At 39.3% G+C, this 27,179-nt stretch overlaps 1 protein-coding gene across 1 annotated transcript in view; it reads right to left on the bottom strand.

Annotated features, from left to right (window-relative positions):
• Positions 1-27,179, bottom strand: part of LOC120573270 (phospholipid-transporting ATPase ABCA1-like) — a 168,971-nt gene that overhangs the window by 50,732 nt on the left and 91,060 nt on the right. Inside the window, exons 31-36 of the mRNA XM_039822907.1 lie at positions 25,464-25,562; positions 24,590-24,788; positions 12,306-12,400; positions 11,884-11,989; positions 7,508-7,582; positions 4,876-5,045 (exon numbers count right to left, since the gene is read on the bottom strand). Coding sequence (XP_039678841.1) covers positions 4,876-5,045; positions 7,508-7,582; positions 11,884-11,989; positions 12,306-12,400; positions 24,590-24,788; positions 25,464-25,562 — 744 coding nt within the window. The remainder of the gene's footprint in view (positions 1-4,875; positions 5,046-7,507; positions 7,583-11,883; positions 11,990-12,305; positions 12,401-24,589; positions 24,789-25,463; positions 25,563-27,179) is intronic.

Raw genomic sequence — 27,179 nt, 5'->3', positions numbered from 1 at the left:
TTGAAAAAGAAACACGGATATGTGAAAATAGGAGTTTCCATGAAACTCTGTACAAAATGTTTAAGACTCAGATGTAGATGATGCATTTTGGGTTTCAAAATATCCTTATTGATTATATTTGAACAAAACATTGCCACAAAGAAGGAAATTCTTTAATTAAAACACAGTTAATTTGGATTATTTTACCGTTTCCACTACGTTTACATAAGCTAAATGTAAGCCCTTACCTCAGGGTACTGTAAGGTGCTTTGGATCAAACTGTGAACATGAATTGGAATATGAGATATCTTTATGAAATACAGAACTAAAATGAAATCTAAATTACATGGTCTAATGCTTCAAATGAAGTTGATTAAAGCTGGAATGTGATATTCACTGCATTTGAATGTAATACTGGCTCACTTCATTTTCAATTTCAGAGGGCACTAGTTATCACTGTACAGTATACCACAGTATTTACATTTACTTCCTTCGCCAACATTCACAAGGCCAAAAGGTATTAATAATCATCACACCGGCGTCCATGAGAACAATAGAAAAGTTTGGAGATGGCAGACTGAACAATGCGCTGTGGAAAAAGTGTTGACTAAATAAATGTGAAGAGATTCTAAGGCAGGTGTGTCAAACTCAGTTTCGCTAAGGGCCAAACTGGAAAATAAGAATCACATCAAGGGCCAAATAATAAATGGTTTATTGAGATGCTTTTATTTCACTGAAAAAGTAAAATATTTTTGTCTGTATTACTGCATGTTGCTTTTTTTGTGTGAAATTTTTCGGAATTTTTGTCGCATTTTTTAACATTTTTGTTGATTTTTACAACTTTTTTGTGGCTTTCTCCAAAGTTTTTGCCTTTTTTTTTTTTGCTTTCCCCGACATTTTGTCGACATAAAGCCCTAAAAAAGTCAGCAAAAAAGTTACTTAGCCAACACAGAGTTTAGCAAATCAAGCAAAATAATTATAAAATATTTTTTAAAAGCAGGCTACCACACAGCCGACTCACAACAACAGGTCTCAAAGTCAGCAAATCTGCCAAATTCTGCTCTGAGTGTGATTACAGTTTGAAAAAACTGTTTCCCGTCTTTTTTGGTTTGGCGCACAACTAGGCAGGTCAACATTTATTGTGAACCTAAATTGATATGCGAGCCGGATAAAAACTTGTGAGGGGGCCACGGGCCTCGAGTTTGACACGTGTTCTAAGGTATTTGGCTAATTTCTAGTACTGCAACAAACACACTACATGTATTCCTTTGCAATGTAAGGAAGCATTTAAACTAATTTTGTTACACCTACAAAAATTATCTGTATAACTAACAGAGTCAACAGTCAACAGGTAGTGACGAATTAGAGGAGAACATTTTAAAATCTTGACCAGATTTCTCATTTATAACTATAAGTCTCCTTAATTTATGTTAGAAACAAATTGTCCCTTTCTCCTCCGACATGCTGACCTTCGTTTCACTGTCGTATATCTTCATTTTATGCCATCCTAGCACTGAAAATGCCCTCCGCCGTGTCTGCTCAATTAGCATTGGATAAAACTGGGGTGTATTCTTTTAACCCCCACCATCATCCTCACCCTCAGCCCACGATAATCTCTCACATGACTTCCTGCTGTGTAATTAGCATATTAAATAAGTTACCCTGCGTGGCTACAAGGCTGTATTTATCATCGCCAACCAGATGCAATTAGAACACATAAATATAAAATAATTTACCGCAGTGGGTGTTAGCTTACATTTCAACAGGTTTTAAAGGGCTGTGTGCTCTGTTGGGTGGAAAGATAATGTAGGGGACAAAGCTGTGAATGATCTAACCCTGAATGCTTGAAGCTGGCTAATTGCTGTGAAGAAGAGGACAAGCAATCTGCTAATTAACTAATAATGAAAGAGCAAGAAAGCTGAGCAGTGGGAGTACAGCTTTACAGGATGTATTGCTTTCCTTTAAGTTTTTTTAATGACGAGGGCTGCAGGGCACAGCCTTAAATGTTGAAGTGTAGGGGGGCTGAAAGCAGGAGATAATTATCGAATCTGAAGCTCCTGGCACAACATTCGGGTTGTCATTTGTATTATGTAGATAAAGTAGAGAACCATTTCAATTAGGATAGAAGCTTGTTGCAATTAATTTAATAGCTCAACCGTATATGACTTTTAAATGGGATATTTTTACAGATAGCGTGCACAAATCGGAAACAATATTAATTTGCTGATTGTAACCAAATTACACATCACATTCAACAGGGTGGAAGAGCAGAAGTATTTTGTCAGTTGCCAAATTGATATCCCTGAGCAATTAACAAAATATACATATAGTCTGACATTTCTGAAGATGATAGAGAAAATTGGAAGGCCCTCTTTTTAATGCAGATGAAGCACAGAGACCTCGCAGGAGTGAAGGGGTAATTTCGATGGGTGTATGCATCACCTTTCTTTTCATCGGCATACTTTCACAATTTTGTGGCTCATGACATCACTTGCATTGAAATTAGTTGTGAAGAGCACTAGAGGGGAGTGTCACTTCAAATTAGATGGTGCAGTGCAATTTTGGTGTCAAAAATCTGGTGAGGGAACAAGTCATTGGTGATGAGTTATTATTCATAGAACGGCAAGTGTCTCTCCATGACGTGAAGGAAGTATCAATTCAGAAATATAAATTAATTTTTAAGGCAGATTTTCCCTTAATATTTTAGATTTTCGATTTCTGCAGGACAGGGAGACACTTTTTGGAATTGGTGGAAGTCAGTGGCTTCCTTCGCTCTCTGTAATTCAGGGACTTTACTTGGGATGTTGGCAAGCAAATTATCCCCTTCAAACAACAATTCATGAATTATGCAAACTACTTAAAATAGCACTGGAGTTTTGTTGGCCACCTGGGGGAAGCAGAACAAGTGAAAAAACAGCATCATGTAATCGCTTTATAACATTGTTATAGCAAACTTGTTAGCAAAAATTGTCCTAATTGCACATCTAGCAGTTCCAGAGATACATAGGAATCTTCACAAACTTCTGTTAAAAAGATCTGGGTCTTTAGCTGCTTGATGTTTGACTTTATTCACTAGCTGGTCATTAACTTCATCTGTAGGAGCTGGACAAGTAGCATAGAAGTGTTTTATCAGAGGTTTTTCACAAGAAAAAAAGCTGACTGATACTACTGCTGACAGATGTGTTGATAGGTATATAATTTGCAGGTCTTAAACCAAAACAATAAGCTAAAAGGCTGAGAGGAAGGGCAGAGTTTGTGACAATTCTTTATGTGCTTAACATTTTTCATCTTACACATTGTCATTTGATTCATTGTTCATATGAAAAATATTGTGGCGCTTTAAAAGATTTTGTACTCAATTCAGGACATTAATATAGCAGCAAACAAATATTTGCTACGTAAAGATATAGTGGAGTAATGGCGCCCTGAGCAGAGAATGAAGACACACTCCCTCTGTGTGTTGTAATCCAAGCTTCTTTATATCTTTGATATCTCACAAATTGGGGAACGGTCTGTAGAGCCGTGTGAAGGATATCCCAGCCCCCTTTTTTTCCGTGTTTCGAGTACAGCCTCTTTAAGCAACCTTATTCCATCTGCTCAAGAAGTCTCTGCCGCCCATTTTTTTCCCCCATTCTTGTCTCCAACCTGCAGACTTATTCAACAATGAAGAAGCGTGCAAGCTAATCTGGAAATCAGAGTTCATAAATTAAAGTAGTCACACAATAGGCTCATCCTGAATCTACCATAGGAAGGCCATCGTAATTATCTCCTAACCCTGGTGCAGTCTCCCTCTCTAACTCAGGGCTGTCTTCAGCACCTGGTCACTACATAAATACCTGACTGAGGATCGGAGCAACTGTAGAATATGGAAGTAAACCGCTACTATGTGAGGATTGGTAGCAGCCACTGTTGAGTTGTGGTTATGACGCTGTAACGCAATTTGCTGCAGTGGGATGTATTTCAACTTCTTCCATTAAAAGTGTTGATCCCGGCTGATGACAATCTCTGAACAGACTAAATGCACGCCATCAACAACAGATACTGTTGGGGAGTACACACCAGCTCAAAATAACCACATAATCACAAAAAACAAAACAGTACACAGTACACACAGAGCAGTTAGATCCGTATGTTGTGATTTAGCACGTGATTAATCTCTGACTCTCATGGGGAGCTGCTCTCTGCTAGCCCTGGGATAAAGCATGAGAGAAAAAATGGTATAGCCTCATAAGGGGCTCCCATGGGTCTATGAATCTGTGCATACTCATACAAATCCCTCATCTATCTATCTGTCTTACGCTTTCCATTGTATTGTCTCTTACTCATCTGTTCTCCCTTTGTCTTTGCTGTCTCTGCTTTTCTTTCTCCCACTCCATTGCTCTGTCCCTCTCACTCTGCTTTAATTATCTCAGTTCCCCAGTCAACATCAGTCTCTCTCCTCTGCATCTCATGATGCATGGTCAGAAAATCAGCAAGCAAGAGAAAAATGTAATGTCGTATTCCAGAAAGTAGAGGAGGAGGAAAGTGGAGATGCAGTTTTCTGAAATAATTGCAGCATAATATACTTTTTAGTGTAACCACTATAGAACATTTCTTTTACCGTACAGGTGTTATACAAAATACTGAATGTAGTCAGCATTTTATGCTAACACCATACTGCATGTTGTCAGCATTTTACGCTAACTATCTTGGTAACATTTATAAATAGCATTATATGTGACATTTAAAGTCTGTGTTCCTACCCTGTTTTCTCTGACCTGGACCATTATGAGGCACATGGGATATACAGTAATAATGACTAACAGCAAGGAATTTTCAAGTTGCTCCTTTGCTCCACAAAGCTAAAGCACAGCAGCATCTTCCCTTTAACCCCTTTTTTTTGGTCTGATGACTCACATGGCTATAGAGGTGAGCTGCTCCTTGGTGAGGTTGAGGGGGTGATTGGACACAGAGATGCCATACTGCCGGGGATCCTGTCCTGCCGGCAGATTTCCCCTCAGGATGGCGTTGTTGGCCACACTAAGGAAGGACACCATGCCGTGCCATGCCTGGTTGTAGAACCACACCTGCAAAGGTTGAGAAAAGCATCAACACTGAGAACAGCATTTAGGGGCTTTGCGTTTGCTTTAGATGTCACGTAGCAACTACATCTGTCACTGATTCAGTTGGCTGTGGACAGATAATGGAGAAAGATTTAACATGCAGGTTATGAAAGAAAACACTTTTCAAAAAGATAAATTCTGAGATGAATGTCTTTTTTCATAAGGTTAACCAAGACAGTTGGACCTGAACTACTGAGTTTTTCTGGCTTTGTTCGCATCTATATCACAGGAAAAGAAGCACAGAAAGGTAAAAAAGAATGATTGGACAGAATCTGTACGCTAGTTCTAACAGCTGGGTTGTTACAAACAGCTGTTGCGAAGAGCTCTTAAGAGCTGTGTACCACCAATAAGGCCACCAAAAAGTAGTCAAATCACTTATAAAACCTTGTTTTTTCCACAGCTGAAGAAATGGAGAAAGCTTGGGCAGTGATGAAATGCTGTTGCCATTTGAAGACGCACATACAGTGTAACTGTTGGGCTAGTCTTGCATTGCCAGACCTATCTCTACAGCACTGTGTCAGTGTAGGAGTATGGTCTGGCTACAGCACCTATCTATTTTGGGATTGGAGAAAAAAACACTGACTTGTTTGTATTTTTTTTTAAACCAATCACAACTGTCCTGGGCGGCGCCAAGCACCGATAGTCGAGACACCAAGAGGAGATGGACTACTGTTGGGCTACTGTGCATGGTCCCATTAATTTTTTTATTCTGTATTTTTGTGTGTGTGTGTGTGTGTGTGTGTCTCTGTCTTGTGATGATTAGAGTGAAAGATACTATTGATTTTTGTCCACCTAGTGCACAAAAGGCGCTCTGAAGAGAGAGGGGTCAAATAATCTCTCAAACATTTTGTAGATAGAGCCGACCAACATTGCTTTTTCATTTAACAGAAGAAGGCCTACAATGAATGCCAAATCCCTATGTGGCGTAGCACGTGAGCTGCAAAGACTTTTAATGCAAGAGACTCTCTGAGTCTGTGGCTGCTAGGGTGTAAAAGAAAAATAATGGATGAAAGAGAGTGGGAGTGAGAGAGGACTCCCCGCTGATAGTGCAGCGCTAATTAAGAGTGGATGGCGTTTGAGTGTCAGGCTAACACAACACTGCATCAACGAGAAGGATATGGAGAAACTCAAGTACACAGACAGATGTGCACACACACACAGAGATACATTTGTCTCTTTCTCTTTCTGTTCTCGCTGTATCTCAGATAGACAGATCGACCAAAATTGATATGATTTTCCCTCTTATTTTTTCTTCAGCCCGTAGTTTCTGTAAGGTCTTCAGCTAAAATATCCTTGGATGTATTCAAGATAGGTAGAGAATAAAGAGCACAAGGTTGGCTGCTAAATGCATAAGGGGGTGGTATAGAGGGAACAAAAAATGAGTAGCTATGATGGCAAGCAACATTTGCATTTCCACTTTGGAAACTACTTTAAACATCAACTTGTTTTGGGGAGGAGCAGAACTCTATTCTCAATATGAGATATATGAGCCTGAGATATTTGTATTGATATTAACTTTAACATTTAATACAAATGGAGGAAAGTAACTAAATACAATTACACGTTATATACTTAAATATAATTCTGAGGTGCCCACTATTTTTATTCAACAGCTATAGTTACTCGTTAGCGTTAGTTACTCCTCAGATAAAGATTTTATAAAAATAAAAAAAGTGATTATAATAACCCATTGTTAAAGATTAAACCAGTGGTTCCCAACCTTACAAAAAACAGTGTCTCGTTGGGGCCCTGTGCCTCGTTTCAGATGTCTGCCTTGTTAGAGTCAGCTTGAGCAGCTACAACAGTAAAATGCTCTTTTAAAATAACTGTGTCAGTATTAACAATATTGCTGAAAATATTTCTGTATTTTTACTAAACACAGGACTTCTACTTGTAATGGAATATTTTTAGATTATTGTACTGGTACCTTTACTTAAGTACTATAAAGGATCTGTGCACTTCTTCCACCACTGATGTAGTCAACGTTAATTATATCGTAAGCTTGACACTGCATTTTAAGTCACTGCACACCCTTTTGCAATACCTGCAAAAGGTACAGTAAAGAGTATTCGCATTAATATACTGAACCATCATGCAATATCCTAACTTTATAGCAATCTACTCATAATCCAAGGTGTCAATATTAACCTCTCTCTCTCTCCTGACTTTTATGGGAAAGTAATTATATAGGCATCTTAATTTATAATTAAGTAAATTGCACAAGTAAAAAGGTGAGTAGACCAGTTTTAGGTGGGTTTGCCCCTTCACTGTCTCTGCTCACGTCCTGTTTCTCTTGATCACCAGCATTCCTCCCCAAAAATGTAAACTGCACCTGCATAATTTTACCTCAGAGATCATTAAACTTTTATCTCATTGGATCAAATTGAACAGTAGAGCAAAGGGGCACACAGCAATTAATAAAATACCTTTACGTTGTCCCTGGTTCCCAGCTTCTTTAGTAGCGTCTCAGCGTTCTGGAAGATCTGATCAGTCAAATTATCCTAATGACGATGAGGAAAACAAGACAAAAAAAAAAATTTAGTTGGAGACTTAATTGGATACACTTGGAAAACCACCACTGCTCTTTGAAATGCAAAACATAAGGCAGAGGGAGACAAGAATTAAGACTTCCGGGGAGCTGAGACACTTATTTCCCACAGTCTTGGAAAAAAATGTGTCCCCCGTTATTTTGGCTGCCTGCGAGTTCTTTCCTCTTTTAACATTTCTGTTTTATTAAATAGGGTGAAATAATTAAAATCATGAGGAGAAAGAGAACATGAAACAAAGGTTCACAAGTAACAGCAATTGCCTCACTACCTAATATACCAATCATATTTAAGTACTATGGCTGGATTCTAAGTCCCCAAGTGTTCATATACAATATAACAGCAAAACAGTATTTTCCACAGAGTACAAAGTGTCTGCTAGGTGGTGAAGAGATGAAAATGGCAGAGAGATGGTAGAATGGACAAGTTGCATAAAAAATATGCTCTACTCCACTCATGTTTCATGTGAAATGAGCCTTGGAATGAGAGCTTGAGATGACAGGCACGCGGATTCCCAAAGTGTCATGTTGATACCATGCTGTTCAGCCTGACCATAAGAGCACTGAGCACATTACATGTGTGATATAAATGCAAATAGACCTCCTGTTGGACCCTGCCTTCATCGGGCTATTGCAGAGGATAGGAGGGAAAAAGGGGGAGAGTGGATGTGGCATGGAGTGAAGAGAGGTCGGTGGAAGAAAAGTGCAGGTGACAACTGGGGAAAGAGGTGGGGGGTAGACAAAATAAGAGGAGAAAAATCAAGAAAGACATTGTAAGAATGCAGGAGTGTGCTCAGGTGCAAGTGCTTGTCTGCTATGAAAGAGATATAGTGGAAAGGAATAGACACAAATGATAACTCAAGCTCCCAAGACAGTTACCCAAGGCCAAGTGACAAAGGAGATCATACCACTTCTGTTCTCACTTTTCCTATCCTTCACTCAGCCAATCCTATACCACATCTTTGACAAACTCAAAAATGTTGAAACATTTCAAGAATGTATTCAGAACATTTTTTGTTTTCTGCCCTGCCATAAATCCATCTAATAAATCTGCTCTTTTGGCATAACAAAATGTTTACACGTTTCAGTAACGCAGCATGAACTCTTCATCTCTTTCCATATCGGAAGGAAGAAAAAAAATAAAAATGCCCCCATCAGGAGCATACAGGACATTACCTATTTATACACCGGGCACAGAATAAGCCTCTTACTCTTGTTTGAAATGCTTCCTCCAGCAAAAGCAAAAACATCTTCAAAACATTTTGTATTTTTACTTTGCTCAGGTTTGCATTGTGCCAAGCAGCAACGGGCAGCGCCATTAGGCGGCCTTGCTGAGGATTAGCGGTGGCTTAAACCAGATGAGAAGTGGGCCAGCAGCTGCCTGGGCCTAATCCTTGACAAACTCCTCCCCAGTCAAGGACAATGACAAGCCCGGCTTTGGCCAGCGGACCTGCCCGTGCCACAGCTAACGACGCAGCAATAAAGCCACTCGAGTGTGCGCTGACTTTCTTGGCTTGTATTCCAAAACGGCCTGCACAGTTCAGTGGTCAAGTGCTCTGTGTGACAGAGTGGTCATATGGTCTGTGGGACAGTGTGCTAATATGTGTCTGCGATGTGTGTGTATTGACAACTTGCCAGGAAGGAGTTCATGGTTTGTTAAATTAGGGCCTTATTTCTCTGAATATAAATGATAAAAAAAAATAGTTGGAGAAGTTAATACATTTCAGGGAAAGTAGTAACATTAATACTATCTACGTAACACACTGTGCCATTTTTTTGGGCTTAATTATACAATTCCCAGCACACAGGCTTTCTTGTTCTCCACGTTCACCACGTGTGATACCTAACCCTATTTCTACCTGCTAGACACAGGAAATGCAATTAAACTGAAAGTTCAGAGCCCACTTCCCAGCCTGCGCAGGTGGCTTAGAGTGCCAAAACATGCTACTTCCCGTTAGCGTCTCGTATCACAATGCCTGCCGAGCAGAAGAGAGCCAGACATTTCCCAAGGACAGTGTAGCACTTTAATAACACGGAATGCAGAGCTGGGATGGCTAATGCCCAGCCATTAAGGTTACATCATCGCTGCTGCACGAATTAAAGTCACATTAGCGTTGAGATCCGGGAGACAGAGAAGGGAGCCTGGGTAGGGCTGAGACCGGAGACGCCTGAGGGCAAAGCAATGTGCTGCTCTCAAAGTAGTTTGAACATCCAAAAATTTGAAATGTTAATGAGAGACTGTGTGTATGCAAGACAGAGGCGGAGAGATAGATACAAGGGGACAAGTGAGTTGGTATTTAGTTCAAGAAACAAGAAAAACAAGAAAAAGTATGTGAATGTATAGTGAAAGTCGGTATAGTTAAATAAATGTGAGAGGAAAAAGGTTTGCAGGATTGTGTGTGAATGTGTGTGTTTTCGTGCAGTGAAGACCCAGATTCCTTGATTTATTCAAAGCAATGCACAGACAATCATAGCTTGTTGCCATGGACACTCAACAGAATGGATTTCAAGAATCCAAACCTCCACTCTTCTTTGCCGTTATTCTTCTTTCTCAGTCGTTCAAATATACAGCGCGATCCAAAAGTCCACTACAAATAACATGACCTGTACCCAAGATACAGAGCTAACTAGACAAAGAACACCATGCTCCAATTAGGAGCGGCTCCCTCACAAGGCCCCTGGCAAACTGCAGCCGTGGAGGAGAAAATCAGTTTCTGAACCACTTCTTCAGTCACAAAACTAGTCTCAAGCATTTAGTTGGAGAAAGAGTTACAACGTAACAGCACGACTAACCGACATTGCCATCCCTAGATGCTGCTAGAATGGCTGAGATACTAAAATCTAAATACAAATTTTAAAAAAACTTGATACTTAAAAAGTATTATCTTGTTTGAGAAATAACAATTGGTTAAAATGTGGATTTATTTTTAATATATGACACTCAAGAACTTTTTGATTTTTAGATTTGACCACACTTTTAAAAAAAAAAGGCCACATTTCTAGATGGTGATTCGAAGGATGTGTTTTTGTCCCGTGTTGCAGGTAAACAAGTTCTACGCTGTGCTATCTAGGGGTGTGACGAGACACTCAGCTCACAAGACGAGACGAGACACGAGATTGGGTTCACAAGAACAAGATGAGAAATTTATTATAATTTTTGGGGGCTTTTCCCTTTATTTGAAAGAGGATAGACATGAAAGGGGGAGAGAGATGGAGGATGACACGCAGCAAAGGGCAGCAGGTCAGATTCAAACCCTGCACCACTGCAGGACTCAGCCAACATGGAGCAAACGCTCTTAATGGGTGAGCTACGGGCCGCCTGAAAAGACAAGCTTTTAACACTATTTCCATTCAAGTTCTACAGAGGCAATGTCCATATTCGTAGCCCAACAGGCCAGGCATTGGCAGAGAATGCAGCCTTTTTGCTTTAATAAGGATGACACCGTCACACAAATATGACTGATTTGATTTGATTTATTATTGATCTGGAACAATCAACAATGTTGCAAAAGAAAACTAAACAAATTAAAACTGAATTTACCAAAGACCAAAAAGAATTTCGAGAAAAGTTCGAGAAGGAGCAAGCAGAATTAGGTCCTGCCCCTTTACTCAGAGAACCAAGCGTTTCATTGCAGCAGAAAACAAGGAGGTAGGCTGCTCTCTGTATTGATTTATGACCATTTTAAGACGAGAGGAGAACATTTGTCTTTGTTTCATATCATTAAAAGTGAAGTTAGGTTTTGCTTTATGCTTCTGACTCATTTAAAAAAAGACAGAGAAAGAGAGCGATCTGTGCGAGTCAGCGCCCCACTGAACTGCATGCTGCAGTCCGTGTGTCGGGTGCAGCTGACATGCTATTTCCTATAGTTGATACTTGAATGAATATGGTTAAAATGAAAATATTCTGTTTAGGAGGTGTGACTGTATTTGTGAAAGAATTGAATGTGTGTGTGTGTGTGTGTGTGTGTGTGTGTGTGTGTGTGTGTGTGTGTGTGTGTGTGTGTGTGTGTGTGTCTGTGTGTGTGTGTGTGTGTGCGCCTGCTCTACCAGCTGAGCTAACCTGGGCCACACACTGTAATAATCTTAATTTGTGATCTAAATAAAGATGTAAAAAAAAAAAAGTAAGCGAAAGTAAATAAAAAAATAAAAAATAAAAAATAAACTTGTGACCGATATCACTCCTCAACGAGAAGTCTCGTCACACCTCTAGTGGTATCAACAGGTTTGACTTTGTGAATGTCAATATTTCTTACATACCTGAAATGAACTGAATAGGTTTTTTAGATCCATGAATGAAGCTTCGATTGCTGCCTCAGTCAGAAGGACTTGAGAGTTGACCGCTCCGACAGAGATGCCCCCGTACCTGGAGTGGCAGAAAAAAAGCAGAGAGAGGTTCAAGTGGTGGTAAGAGCATGTGAGTCATATCAAGGATAAATACACCAGTGGATTCTCACACTTCGCTCTGTATATAGATTAAGACACATGAGATACAGACATTCAAGAAAAGCAGATATTACAGTGGAAATATGGACATGAACAAACATGATTGGGTAGTACTTTGGCTCTCTTTGTTTAAAAAAATATCACTTGAACTACCCTGATTCAAATAACCCTTCAATTCTGCAGCATATTCTAAAATCTCTAGAGAAACATCAATATTCAACATTGACATGCATTACCTTGTTTTACCCGAGCTTCCAAAAGTCTTGATCAAAAAGTCTGTCATGTTACGTCCAGTTAAATCCAACAAGGTGTCTGTTGTGTTCTGGATCCTCTGTTGAAAAAAACAAAAGAGTTGAAATGTTAGAACTCGAAACATAAATATACATTATTAGTTCGCCATTTGTTATGTTGTTAGAGTGACGTTGAGCTTAAACCTGCATAACAGGTTTTTTGGGGGTACTTGGGTGAAGCACAACATGCTGTAAACACATATTATCACCTTCTTAAGTTGATAAAGTGAATATGTCAGCATGGGCTGACATATTCATACTTTTTTCAAATTTTTTTTCAGTAATTCTCAAAATACAAGGCCAATCTGCAGATAATGTTTGGAGATACAAAAGAGGTGCAGCACTTTTTCTTTTACTTATGAAAGGATATACAACTTTTGCATTTAGCACTTAACTGTGTGTATTGTAGCATCATGAGCAGAAAGGCTGACCGCAGCCAGACCCTTGCAGGCGCAACTGCTCAGCCACCCATAAAAACTCGTCAAGTAGATGCAAAATCAACAAAACTTAAGAGCAAAAACATTTTGCAGGTGATATCTGTTTACAGCACCGTGGAACACAGTCTCTCAACCCTAATCATAATAGTCAATTAAGCCTGGCTATGGGAAGCCTGGCTAAAATCTAGCCCCCTGCCAAATCTGCGAAAGCTGTGTCTAATGTCAAAGAACCCTAATTAGATGCCCTTCTGTGGATAAATGGGTACATTCAAACATCCAATTAAGGGAGGGTGCGACACACCACCATGAATGCACTCCACGAAGCGTAGACTGATACTTCCCGTAGCACACACACACACACACACACACACACACACACACACACACACACACACACACACACACACACACACACACACACACACACACACACACACACACACACACACACACACACACACACACACACACACTCCCGCCGACACCAAGCTGCTTTAGCCTTGCTTATTTAGAGAGGTAACACTATGTTAATTAGCAGAGTGATCCTTGATAAAAGTGCAATTGAGACCCCCGACTGCAACACAATTTACCAACGTACCCCACAGTTACGGTGGTTATCTATCCTTCTGTGCAAACAGCTTGATGTGCAAGCTTTTGGTTTGTTGATTAAACGGTAACCTTTGTGTGTATATCCATTCTTTATCACTTACAGTAGATGTCTATTAAAAGGAGTAGATGACAGGGTATCAGTCGGAAGGACTGTTTTTGTGCATCTGCATCATCATTCTATTCCTGGGTCCAAAACTTCCTTTAGAGATAAATCACTATTTGGTTGGGTTTCACATGGCAGTACTGTTCCATGGGGTATAGAAGTAGCATTAAAATAAAGAGGAGATGAGGATACATGGGGGGCAAAACAAGAAGGAAGTGATGAGTAAAGAGAAATTAGAAGCCAAGTTAAAAACAAATAGGATAAATAAGAAAGCAGAGCAGGAATGGATAGAGGATAGAAACACAAGTTAACGCAGGAGGGAAGTGTAAAGAAAAGGAGGAGATACCTGAATCACAAGGCAAAGAACAAAAAATAGGAAAAAGCAAATGAGGAAAAGACCCATCTGGCTTACGAATCACAGATAAGGAGGACGAACTGCATGGCAACCTTGGCTTATCTCTGAACAAACATGCTTCTCTTTCAAAAAGCCACAGGAACTAGGAAACAAACAAAACCAAAAATAAGAGCTTCTCAACTCCACTGTGTGTACAATGAGTTTATACACGAGCATACAGTCAGTGTGGGTCTAATTACTTTGGCCTTGGTCCATATCCCCCATCAAAAAGACTAAAATGGGAAAATTACGTGATTGTGCAATACCTGGGCCTGCATCTCTTGTTCATTACCTGGGAACAGCTTCAGAGTGCTTGGCATTCTGTACATAACATCAGCTCTCCACAACACAGTGGTAGCTTGATAGCTGGGGAAGCAAACACGGTTGAGGGAAATGTAAACTAAGGAGTAATGTCTGTTGAATGAGCTGGCATACTTGAGCACTGGGAAGATAAGAGACTGTGCTGTGTTCATATTGGCACTGTTTATATTGTACTTTACCTTCATTCGGTGTGCACAAAAAAAAGCAATCATAGGAAAGCACAATCTTCTATAATTAAACATGTTATGTCAATGCGTATGGTCACTTGTCCTCTGTCTTGAAGTTTTGCAAGTGATGAATCTGGTTAATTGGTTTTTTCACGCAAAGCAATACGTTTCTGTATATGTGAAGTTGTGACTGCATTTTAACTCATTATAACATGATGTGTTTGTCGTGGAAGTGACAGGTGGCCCATTGTGTAATTGGCTGTATGTTTGTCACCACGTGTATTTCAGGATCTGCTCTTCAGGTCAGCGCATTCCATTGTGTTGTGCGATCATGCCAAATATGATCACATCACAACTACCATTTTGTAGAGTGAGCCAAACAATACATAGCTTCAGTAGTTTGGGAGGCACTTGCTCGGTCACAAGCATGCAGTTATTAACCACAACAGAAAGCTGCTCTGGCTATTCTGTCCCAGATCATGAGAGATTGAGTTGCACACATCCACGCCCGATGACAGATTTTCATCCAGACTCCCTTCTGTTCTGTTTAGCTACAACAAAGGCAAAGCGCTGCCTCATCATTTGCCTCACCTCACAATTCAATGACAATTCTTCTTTTGTTTTCAAGCATCTCTTGCCTTCTGTTGAGAGGGTGGCTCTGGACAGGTTTACACTAAAATGGATCTGCGGGTGTTGGGAGTCAAAGTGACAAATAAACAGGGCCCAGCAGAGAAAAGATGTGTGTGAGTATGGGCTGGCGGAGGTTTTGGCAGAGGTTTGGAGCTAATCTGCGGTTAGTTGGGTTTTTTCTTTGCCACAGCTGTTATTGAAGAAAAAAACTGCCCTCAGATGTAAAGTTTACAGATTCGTTATGGTTTAAATGTATAAATGATTACATAAAATAGCAATAAAATGTCAGGCCTGCTGATTTTATGTTTTGAATTTAAATAAATTGGCCACACAGAGATGCATAAAACAGCTTTGGGATTATGCTGCAGTATACAATCATACCTTTCTTTTCTAAAAGTACAACAAATACTCTTACTGAAAAGAATCACTTTTAAGGCAATTTTTTTTTCTCAAACCAAAGTGCAGAACTTCTCTTTTTTTTTGCACACAAATGGTAAGCCAATGCCCAACTTCAATACCCTGATAGATGAGACCAAGCAGAGTAATTTGCAAGCAGGCTGTAGTTAGGCCGGTCTCCAAATGATAAAGACATAAATCGTAATTCGGTGAACGTGGCGCCATTATCAATTCCTCTGCACGCATGGCGGCCTATTCATCTATGAAGGTTAAATAAACAATGATTTCACACTACCTCCTGTGGTGGTGTGTCCATGTTTGTTCTCTCTCTCTCTCTTTTCTGTAGTTTCTCAAGGGCATATTGGGAGGATGGGCAGGATAAAAGATAAAAAAAGAAAACTAGAGTGAAGCTGGTACACTTTGTCATGATTTATTCAGCAGGCGAAGCTTTCAGGTCAAAGGGAATACATCCTCACAATGTGCTCAGCTACTGTGGGTGGTCTCTGCTTTGGACTTGAATTCATTTATGAGCCCCTGCGAAGAACCACAGTCTACAGGTAAGCAAAGCAGAAATGATGAAGTGCATATGTTCCCATGCACATGTACATACATACACATAGTGCATATGTATGTTTAGCAGCATGTCACATTCATGTATTCATATCTGTCACCATATTCATCCTACCTCACAGACTCCATACTGTGTATTTAAGATGACAGTTTCTATCTAATGACCTTATGCACTATATGTCAAACTGTAAACTATGGGTTATGGCCCACTGGTGGATTGCAGTTAAAAGCAGGAAGGCAAAGAAAGTTGGAGAAGGGTGGAGAGTTGTAGTATAAAATTACACACTTTGTCAGTTATTAACTAGTCTAGAACACTGGGGTCTTTTCACTAACATTGAAAAAAAGACCACAATGAACATACACCCCATAATCGCACTGTATCTTTCTACCACATGAACTCACACAATACCCCATCGGTATAAATCTTTCAGATGATGAAATAAAGGCTGCAGATCTTGCTGGCTTACTGTGTTACAAAGACTGATCCCTGCCAAATAAATAAAGTGTTTCATTATACACGAAGAAGGTGATGAACAGAGAAACGTGACTGTTAACAGCACATGTATCGCGTACAAATGCTTTCCTCTGTCAAATTCTCCTCTTGTAAATCTCTTTTATTCTAAATTTAAAGTTCCTTTAGCGCACAGTGGGAGATGACTGGTAATAACCCAATGTCCTCAAGGTTGTTTCCATGCAAAAATGAGAGTACATTTAATAACCTTTTACAGGATCTTGATTGGAACTAAATAAGATGTTGTAAATAAACGATAAATGATGAAGTGAATGTACAATGATGTAAGCAAGAATTAGCCTTTTGAAATGGTCTTTTTATTAGAGCCATGTGTACTAAAAGTACCAGCTACATACAAAATGACACAATAAAGCAGAAATCTACTGGATTTCTCCTTTATTTACAACATCTTCTTTAGTTCAAATCCAGATACATGGCAAAATAGTAGCAATTCATAAAATAACAGAAATATATTTATGTATATATATTCAGAGGGCTGAGAAGCACCTAAATTAAAGAATGAGTGAGGCTAAAGTGGAGAAGCAGGTGGAGAGAAGAGAGCAAAATAAAAAAAGAGGATTGGAAAGAAAGACCTTGATGGCCGAAGAGGGTACCAGGAAGACACAAAGATACAAATAGGGCCTCAACAAATGGGGGACTCCTTGACAGTGCTGTCATGAGCTAGGGCCGGACGTCAGGGAAAAGAAAAGGTTACACAAAGGGCACTTCTCTTGTTTGACTGTCTCAACAATCATCCTATAACATGATACCTGGACAGTTGCTCCTTTAAAGTGGCCCTGGATGGCCTTGTCACAGGAAGGAGCACACAGCAAGACTCACACAAGTTCAACGAGGCATTACAAATCTGTGGAGAGTGTGAAATGGCACATCACATAGCGTGGGATATTATATAGGGAGGTATAGGGGGTTGAAAGGAAAATAAAGGATTGGCAGATGAGCAGAGCGGTTTCAAACTGTCATTTCATGTTGTGCTTGTTGGAAGGCAATGACATTGCAGAATCTCTCTTATTAATGGATGGTCTCATTTGTCCTTCCAAGATGACATCTCCCGAGTAGGCCAAATATTGAGGGGGAAAATGTGATGGACATTATGAGACAAAATCATTTTAGATATAATATATCTGTAAGTGACTGTGAATGTTTTCTTAACTGGGCCAGAATATCTATTTTTAACATTTCTTAAAGGTCCAATATGTAATATTTGTACTGTAATAAATCCAAAAATGACACCAATGCCTCATCAGATATTAAGGAAACATGTTAAACTGAAATACTATCTTTTCTGACAACAATGCTAATTTCAGTATTTTTCTTTTTGAAATTTACATTCCGTGACGGAATTTATGTTTATGTTTTGATCTGTGTGTTGTTATCAACGGCCCAGTTTGACAGCCAGGCTGGGTTGCCAGATATACCTGTAAAAACGTAAACCCAGCACGCTACAGCTATACGTGGTAGTACAGCCACGAAAGCAGCAAACAAACGAACAGGATCAACAGAGATAGATTCTACCCGACCTAAAAAAAGAAAACAGCATTTTTCTAACAGTTGCGTGACAAGAGACGTAACAACCCCTGGTAAATATTGGAGATGTATTTGAAAGATGGAGACAGCTTAGCTAGCCGCAAAAGGACGCAGAATTGGCTTATTTCCTCCTGAACCGGTAAGCATTAGCTTCAGGCTAATTTATCACAGCTACTAGGGGCATTTTTGTCATTTCAACATTTGTGTACTCACATTGAATTATATAGCTAGAGTTCCCGAGTTGGTTACTTGCGCAACAATTGAGACACAGCCAGTAAAGTGATCCCGACTGGTCCTGGCTAACGCTGCCTTGCTAACCCTGCTTACTGCTAACGTTACCCGGGGGACCAGGCAAGCCCATGGCTGTTTACAGCATGTAGCCTCTTCAGCGGCTGGAGCCGACAACGGTGAGTTATTTTAAACCACGGAGGGGGGGCTGTAAATGCGAAAGAGAGGACTGTGAGTTTGCAGTGTGTTTAGCGATTGTTGCCGCGTAATTCTAAGCCAATGAAGTGTGTTCCGTCGGCAAGGTAGTGGTATATTTAGCGTTCGTATTGTAATTCTAAGCCGAGGAAGTGTGCCTGACTGGCGGTGTGAGCGGACGTGAGGTTGTTGTGTTTTAAGCGGTTCATACTGTAATTTTAAACCGAAAAAGTGTGTCTGTCAGTTGGTTACAGAGCCCCGAATGAGCACGGGCTTTTATGACTGTCAATATAGCCAGAATCTAACGTTAGCTACGCTGTGCTGTGGAGTAATGTCTGGCTATGTGAGACTAGCATCTAACGTTAGCTACTCTGCTGTGCTGTGGAGTAATGTCTGGCTATGTGAGAAAAGCGTCTAGCAACATTGTTGTGAATGCTGCGGTCTCAGCCTGGCAACCCCCGTGAACTTCGAGTCTGGGCAGGAGGGGGCGGGGGAAACGACTCTCCAGTATTTTGAATTTGTACTGCAGTAACTATTTTAACCACTAGCTGCCAGTATTACACACAATATTACATATTGCACCTTTAACATTATATATATATATATATATATATATATATATATATATATATATATATATATATATATATATATATATATATATACTACAGCAAAGCACATTTTTACAACTGTCTATTGTGTCATTAGATTTCACCCATAACGTTTTGTCTTTATTCCATTAAGTGGCACATTCAATTGATATATGGCATTTTATAACTAAAACAAACTATAATAACTCAAAAGGCTTTAGGTCATCCTGCTGTATTATAATTTTAATTATGTTGAATTAATTACCCTTACTGGGAAATGTAAAGCACTTTCCTACCCTTGTGTGGTTCAGACTTATTAACTAACTAACTAACACATTTCCCCCTGCTCTTAGATGTGTGAGTGTGCGTGTTCAAGTGCAAATTTTACTGTATAATCTAAAGTAGCTCAAGAGAGTGAAGAGCTACAGTCACAAGAAAGGCAGGCTGCAACGTATATAATAGCTACTATATAAGAAATGCAAGTGTGCAATAAAGGCTGTAATTTGTGTGAATCATATTATTATGATGTTAGATGTGAAGCAGATGTACTAAGCAGTGGCATTATGTGTAGGTTAAATGGGAGTAGCAAGCGTTGATAAGGCAGTCTGCTCTTGATTTGCGATTGAGTGATAAATGTTCAACTTCATGAATATACTATACTAAGTGCTCAGGATGACAACTGCAAGCTGTAGAGCAAACCATAATCGGACAACAGGAATTTATATTTTTCTCAAAATAAAAGGTAACTACTGTGATAGTTGTATTTGGATTTAAAAGTGGAAGATGTATGCCATTTTTCTTTTTCTAATTATAGGAAATAATAGCCTTTCAAAAGTTGATGAATACATATCAAGCACTTCTGTGAATGGGCACGTTACAACACACTAGAAAGAGCGTAGTTATGCCGCATATGACATGTAGGCATGCCTGTAACAATTACATAATTGTCTAATCGCAATTTTGTTTATGTATTCGCCATTTCTTTGTTTAATTGCAATTAATTGCTAACATTAGCGTAGTCCTCAGGGTGACTGTTGTTGGTAATTGATTTTGTGTAGATATGCCAAATTGTTATTATATAAGTGATTATTGGTGCTTTGTTTCTTATTGATGATGATAAATGTTCTACTTTAAGTTAGTTTAAGAAAATATGCAATGTTTTATGATAATAAAGAGGCATGTTTTAATTCATAGGCTTTGTTGTTACATTATCTGGGTCACATACCAGTGATATAACCAAAAGATCCTGGGATTCATTCAAAAGTTTCATTTGTTTAAAAAATAAAAATATTTTTTTTCCCCGGGGGGGGGTTTTTTTTTTTTTTTTTTTTTTTTGTAAATATTTGGTTAAGTCTGTTCTGTATGTTAAAAAAAAAAAATATTTGTAAATATACGAATGAGACAATTATATTGTTAATCGCAATTATTTCTGAGACAATCAATTGTACAGCAACATTTGGAAGTGTTACAGCTCTACATGTAGGGGCGATGCTAGTGAAAAGCAGCCTTGATGATAAGACTTTGACCTAATGAAGATCCAACTGTGAACATTTCTAACATATCGAAGTAAAATTTTGGTTTCTACATACACCCTTGTCTGAGCGCATGTATACACACATAAAACAGATCTGTTGTATTATATCTGGAGATACATGGCATGTAATGTTTCAGTTGATATTTGTGTGTGTGGCTATTGTACATTTACTTTAACATTGCAACTCTGTGTGGAAATGACTGTTTGTGTATGTGTACATTCTATGTAGTCTTTCGGGTTGGCTCGCTAGGTGAGGGCATGGGCTTGATAAGGAAGACATGGACATTGGCTACGGGTAGATATGGGGACAAAGGAGCTACAGACATTACTCTTTTCACCCATGCTATTAAACAATACCAACAAGTTTATGGCATCATACACTGTTTCTCATATTTTGTTTCGGTTTTACACCTACCTGCACACACTTGCTGTCAAACCTTCCCACTTCTGCATTCTGATTATACTGTACCAGGGTTGTACACACAGCAAAGCCGTCCAATCCAGTCTGTTTAAGTTATCGCCTCATGTCCCCCAAATGCGTGATGATTGAAATTTCTTATAATAATGGTAAAACTTTACTTGAAGGTATCAACATAACCGTGACATGACACTGTCATAACTATGACATGACACTGTCATGAATGTGTCATAAATGTTATAAACAAGTCATAAATATTTATGAGTTCTGTCATTAAGTGTCATTCGGTTTTTGTCTTGATTATGACAACTTGACATTAATCAAAGTGACATTACCAGAAGTTGTCTTGGTCATGACAAGATTACATTAAATTTGTTTGGAATGTCTTTGTCATGACAACTTGACATAATGTCATCCTGTTTAAAGTGATGGTTCGGAGTAATTTCACCCTATTGCACCATGACCTCGAGCCAAACACCCCCCCCAGAAGCTTTTTTCACCTGGGTCGAACATTGGGAGAGTTAGCGTAGAGTAGTGTTATCAGCTGAATAGCTTAGCGCAGGGGCAAATGGATCCAGTGATGTATCTCGTAAATGACCCCACTAATAATGCCCGAATGATACCAAACTTCTACACTAGTACAAATAGGTTATTTACTCATAAAACGATGGATTGTAAAGTTTGTAACTACACCAGAAGTTTATGTAAATAACACTTGTCTGCTGGCTTCTGCTCTCTGCTGCTGTTGTTGTTGCTGCTGCCGGCAGTTAGACGAGTGCTTAGGGCCGTCTACAAATGACAACACCAAAAAGAGATGCAACAAAAATATTTAATTTAACTTTTTTTTAAAGTAAGTGCTGTAGTATAACTAGCAGTAGACAAGTAATTACTGAGGTAAGTTTGGAGACATTACCTTATTTAATCATTAAATTAATAAATATTTTTGTTGCATCTCTTTTCGGTGTTGTAATTTGTAGACGGCCCTAAGCACTCTAGCAGCAGCAGCAGAGAAGAGAAGCCAACAGTTATTTACATACACTTCTGGTGTACTTACAAACTTTCCAATCCATTGTTTTATGAGTACATAACCTATTTGTACTAGTGTAGAAGTTTGGTATCATTTCGGGCATTATTAGTGGGATCATTTACAAGATACATCACTGGATCCATCAGCCCCTGAGCTAAGCTATTCAGCTGATAACGCTACTCTAAACTAACTCTCCCAATGTTAGACCCAGGTGAAAAAAGCTTCTGGGGGGTTGTTTGGCTCGAGGTCATGGTGCAAAGGACCCTAGGGTGAAATTACTCTGAACCATCACTTTAATGTCAGTTGTCTTAATAAGGACACTCCAAAGAAATGTAATGTCAAGTTGTCATGACAAAGACATCTTCTGGTAATGTCATCCTGGTTAATGTCAAGTTGTCATTACAAAGACATCCCAAACAAATTTAATGTAAACTTATCATGACCAAGACAACTTCTGGTAATGTCACTTTTATTTAATGTCAAGTTGTCATAATCAAGACAACCCAAACAATGTCAATTTGTCATGACAAAAACCGAATGACACTTAATGACAGAAGTCATAAACGTTTGACTTGTATATAACGTTTATGACACGTCCATGACAGTGTCATGTCATAGTTATGACAGTGTCATGTCACGATTGTGTCGATACCTTCAAGTAAAGTGTTACCATAATAATTCAAAAATGCTATTTATGATTTGCAAACTGTTGCAAAATAGCATTTTGTTTGGAATGCTATTCCATGTGAACAGAAATCTATCCAACCTGCACCATGACATGACATGTGAATTATCACAGGACGACCTATGCTCCCGCATGCCACCAACATCAGCTGGAGGTCCTACAGGACCAACCGGCAGAGACAGCTAGTTTGTATGAAAATGAATGATTAGCTATCTTGTAAATGCAATGCCGTTTGGCAGCCAAATCTCTGGTATCAGACACCAGAACTCCCCCGTTCCTTTCATCCCTTCCTCTGGGGTAAACTACCACAAACAAATTCTCAACCATCATAAGATGACAAGACAAGGATAAAAATATTGGCAGATTTACGTGGGGTTAGAAATGAGACATTTAAATTAAAATCTCCTAAAATGCATGCAACAACAAAAAAGCCTGAGTAAACAGACAAGCCATCTCTAATAAAATGACATCGCAGTGGAGGTGGCAGCTTCTCCCTTTATTCTCTCTCAAGCTTAGATTTCTCATTATCATTGGGAGACAGCAGTGCAAACCATTTAGCTCCAAATGAGCTTCTTTCTCTTCTTCCTTCTCTGTATTGTGATTGGTTTAGTCAGTAGGTGGTGGTTGATAGGCAGGTATGCAGGGTCACTAACTTGCCCATTAATCCAGGCCTGGATCAAGTCCCTTCACATCAGACCGTGCAACATTTACCTTAGCTGCATTTGGCCATGTATATATTGGTAAAGTAATGGCCTATATAGGATTGGTATTGACATCTGGAGGATGACACACGCAAACCTCCCAGGACTCGTGATGTGAGCAGAAAATGTGAGGTCCTTTGCAAAGTCTGTACTGGCAGCGCATGCAATACAATGTCCTAAAAGGTGCAACAAGGTGAAAGGTTGGCATATAGCTGAAGGAGTAAAAGGACACACTATGGATATATTTTTTAGTTAAATCAATTTTGGCCCTACTTTCATGCATGCATGGTAGCTCACAAAAGGGAGGCAGCACAAAAGGCTGATTTACATATTGCAATGCAAACAAATTCCTTGTTAGTAAGTACCTTTACATTTCAAATCAAAAATGATGCTGACTGCGACTTTCAGACTGCAAGGCAAAAGCTTCCATGATAAGCATTTTTATTGTACTGTTGTGTCATTGATTTATTTTTTATTTTTTACACTTAGTCCGTTTTGCTCGCTTGCTGCAGTATATCCCACTGTGACATAGATACAGAGTTCAGCTTGCACAGGAAGTGCACAGAAAGCCATGAGCATGCTACTGTTTCAGGCAGGGTTTAACTGGCTTGCTCGAGGCACCTCAGCGAGAGAGACCGACACACTGGCTGTTGCAGGGCATCTAATGTATGCCCCTAAAGTCCTGCTGCGTCCTGCCGCGTCCACTGCATCCACCCATGCTCTGCTGTGCCGCGCTACATCCCATAACGCCCTGCCGTGCCCTGCTATGACATGAACTACTACGACTACCATTGTAGTCACTGTTCCATTATCTTTAATGTGACTATTATTGCCACTGTTCATCACACCCCCAACCGGCACCGTCAGACACCACCTACCAAGAGTCTGGGTCTGCCGAGGTTTCTTCCTAAAAGGGAGTTTTTCCTCGCCACTGTCGCAATAGCCACTGCTATTGCTTGCTCTTGGGGGAATTACTGGAATTGTTGGGGCTTTGGAAATTACAGAGTGTGGTCTAGACCTACTCTATCTGTAAAGTATCTCGAGATAACTCTTGTTTTTTTTTTATTATAAAAAAAAAATAAAAAAAAAAAAAAAAAAAAAAAAAAAAAGGGGGGGTTCAACAAACACCACACCCCAAAAAAAAAAAACAACAACCACCCAAAAAAAACAAACCCCGGGGGGCCCCCCCCCCCCCCTCCTGCACCAGGTGGACAGTCAGGTAACATGATCGTCCGTTTAGGCGTGCTGCACTGACAGGAGGGGGAAGGGTTGGACATGTTCCAATTACCGTTGAGGAAGATGTCAGTGACGGACTGATCCACAGATGGAGTGAACCATTCAGAGCCACTAGCTGAACATGGTAACTTCCTAAGAGAAAAAAAAAATGGTGGAAATAGGAGTGTAATAATGCCAAATGCATCTGCTGAAAAACATACACAATATGCTTTCTTATTTTAACCATAATTGTAACTGATATGTATGGTCAAAAAAAAAAAAAAATAGTGAAGGAAATGAGAGGGTGAGGAGAATCAGAATAAGGAGAGTGAATTGAGATATTACATTACATTCACTGCATATTGTATGCCATCAGATGGATGGAATACTTGTTAAATGAGTCAAAAGTAATATATATTTTAGACTGCAGAATAATACCTCTGAATTAAAACATGTGTGGTTTGTGTTTGAAGAACTTCAGCTGAGTAAGATGCACAAGCACTTGAACTGTGAACTGTGAAGTTATTCTGATCAGGATGACAAGAAGAGCGTGTGCAAAGCAAATTATTTATTGATCAAATTTATTCTTAGGAACTGATCTTCAAAATCATGCAGATAATTCCTTTCCAATGCTCTTGGTAACTTGGCTTTGTTTCAGCTTGCTCTATTTCTGCAGCAGAATTTCTTGAAGGAGGCAGAGACACATGCTCGGACATGCATGACACATACACAGCTTTCAAAGCACAACACTTTATAAGTACCATTTGTCATTAATGCATGTGCACACACTAATGCTATTATTTTGGCTTCTTGTGCATTAACACTTACGGTATTGGGTTTCCATTCATGCAGCGAGTTCCAAAGCCAGGATTGTTTACCAAGGTTTCCACCACGTTAGACACCTCCACATTGTCAGGCACATCTTTGCTGCGAATATTGGGAATATAATCAATACATATACACATTCAATTGTTTCAGTGTGCAATAAGGTTTTCAATTGTATATCTCACAGCAGGTCCATGTCACTTAAATCCACGAGTCACAATGTCAATAAAACAGACCAACAAGTAATTTAGGTTTTATGTCAAAGTCGTAAGCGTCCCTTTTGGTGGAGCCATGGTATAACTGTGCTCACTGTCATTACAAGTGGTTAGGATTTTACACATTTTATAATCTGTCTTCCGTCACAATTGATTAAGATTTCACAAATCATCTAATCGGTCTTCCACATTGGCAAAGCACAGGAGTTTAGATCATCATTAATCTTGAACGTATCTTGACATCAAAGAAGGCCTGCAAGGAAATGAGACATGTACACCAGGGAATCAGATGTGGTGCATTTTAAGTAAATACTTGACAGCATGCTGCATGCAACTGGGGCTATCTTAATCAAGAGATAGAGAGAAATCATTGAGGTCACAAACTCATTTGTTTGGGCCAAAGAGTCAAAACATAAATTCCCCAAACACCATTGTGTTGCATACTTTTTCTCTAAAGTATAGTTCCGTCCTGATGTTTGTGCAAGCACATATTGATATGAGCCTGTTCCAGATTCTGTGTACAGTTTAGGCTCTTCACAGCCTTGCATTTTTATCTAAGTGTCCTGTGCATATCTACGCCGTGTCTCAGTTAAACAATCTTCCCATTCCAATTTCATTCTCATTACTAACCACACACACTCTGCCCTTTATCTTATGGGTATCGTGGGAGTTAAAACACAGTGTTTCATAAAGACCATCGTGATGGCTTTCTGCCAGCAGTGGCCACAGCCCAGCCAACCATTTGGATTAATACAGTGTTCATTGTCTCATTTAGAGGCGTCTCCATGAAGGTCATTCGGTCATTTCCTTGGCCACCAGCGAGCGCAATTGAAGTGATCCGATTGTTAAAATGGATTATGTGCAGCCATCTGTTTTGCAATTAACAATGGCTGGGTTACCACGTTATTCGAGATAATAAAACTATTGGACAGTTCCAAAATGAAGACTTGTGCATATACACAGAAACAGCGGAACTAATGAATAGTTCATCTAGTCAAAATGAAACATCATAGAAGTAAAAACTAAGACAATATTAGAAGAAAGTCAAATGAAGGCCATTATATAAGAGGAATAACCGTTTCGGATGATAAACCAAAGAGTGTTGTTGAGTGTAAATATTACTTTCCATATTCGGATAGAACACTCAGTAACCAAAAACTAGAAATACAGAGCATAATAAATCCACTTATTGCCACAGGTATACAGTGTTCACTAGTGAGCAGGATTCAAAGCCCCTTCAATTTCTAAATTAGATAAATCATTATCAACTGTTGATAATGATCTGAAAAGACACAATACTTTTATTCACACTGTCATCATCAGGCAGGATGTTTTAAAGTCACTTAAGAGATCATGACAATATTTAGGAATTGGCCAGAAAAATTAAGAACAACTCCAGCTTTATAATGTCATATACAAAAACTGCTACCAGGAATTCCCCAAAAAACTGAATGTGCAGTTCCAAGTTTCGTCACAAGAGACTATGTGACAGATAAGGCGAAGC

The sequence above is a fragment of the Perca fluviatilis genome, chromosome 14, assembly GCF_010015445.1.
Source record: "Perca fluviatilis chromosome 14, GENO_Pfluv_1.0, whole genome shotgun sequence".
NCBI classification, from domain to species: Eukaryota; Metazoa; Chordata; class Actinopteri; order Perciformes; family Percidae; genus Perca; species Perca fluviatilis.
Note: the sequence above shows the minus strand (reverse complement) of the source record. Positions and strands in the feature narration are given on the sequence as shown.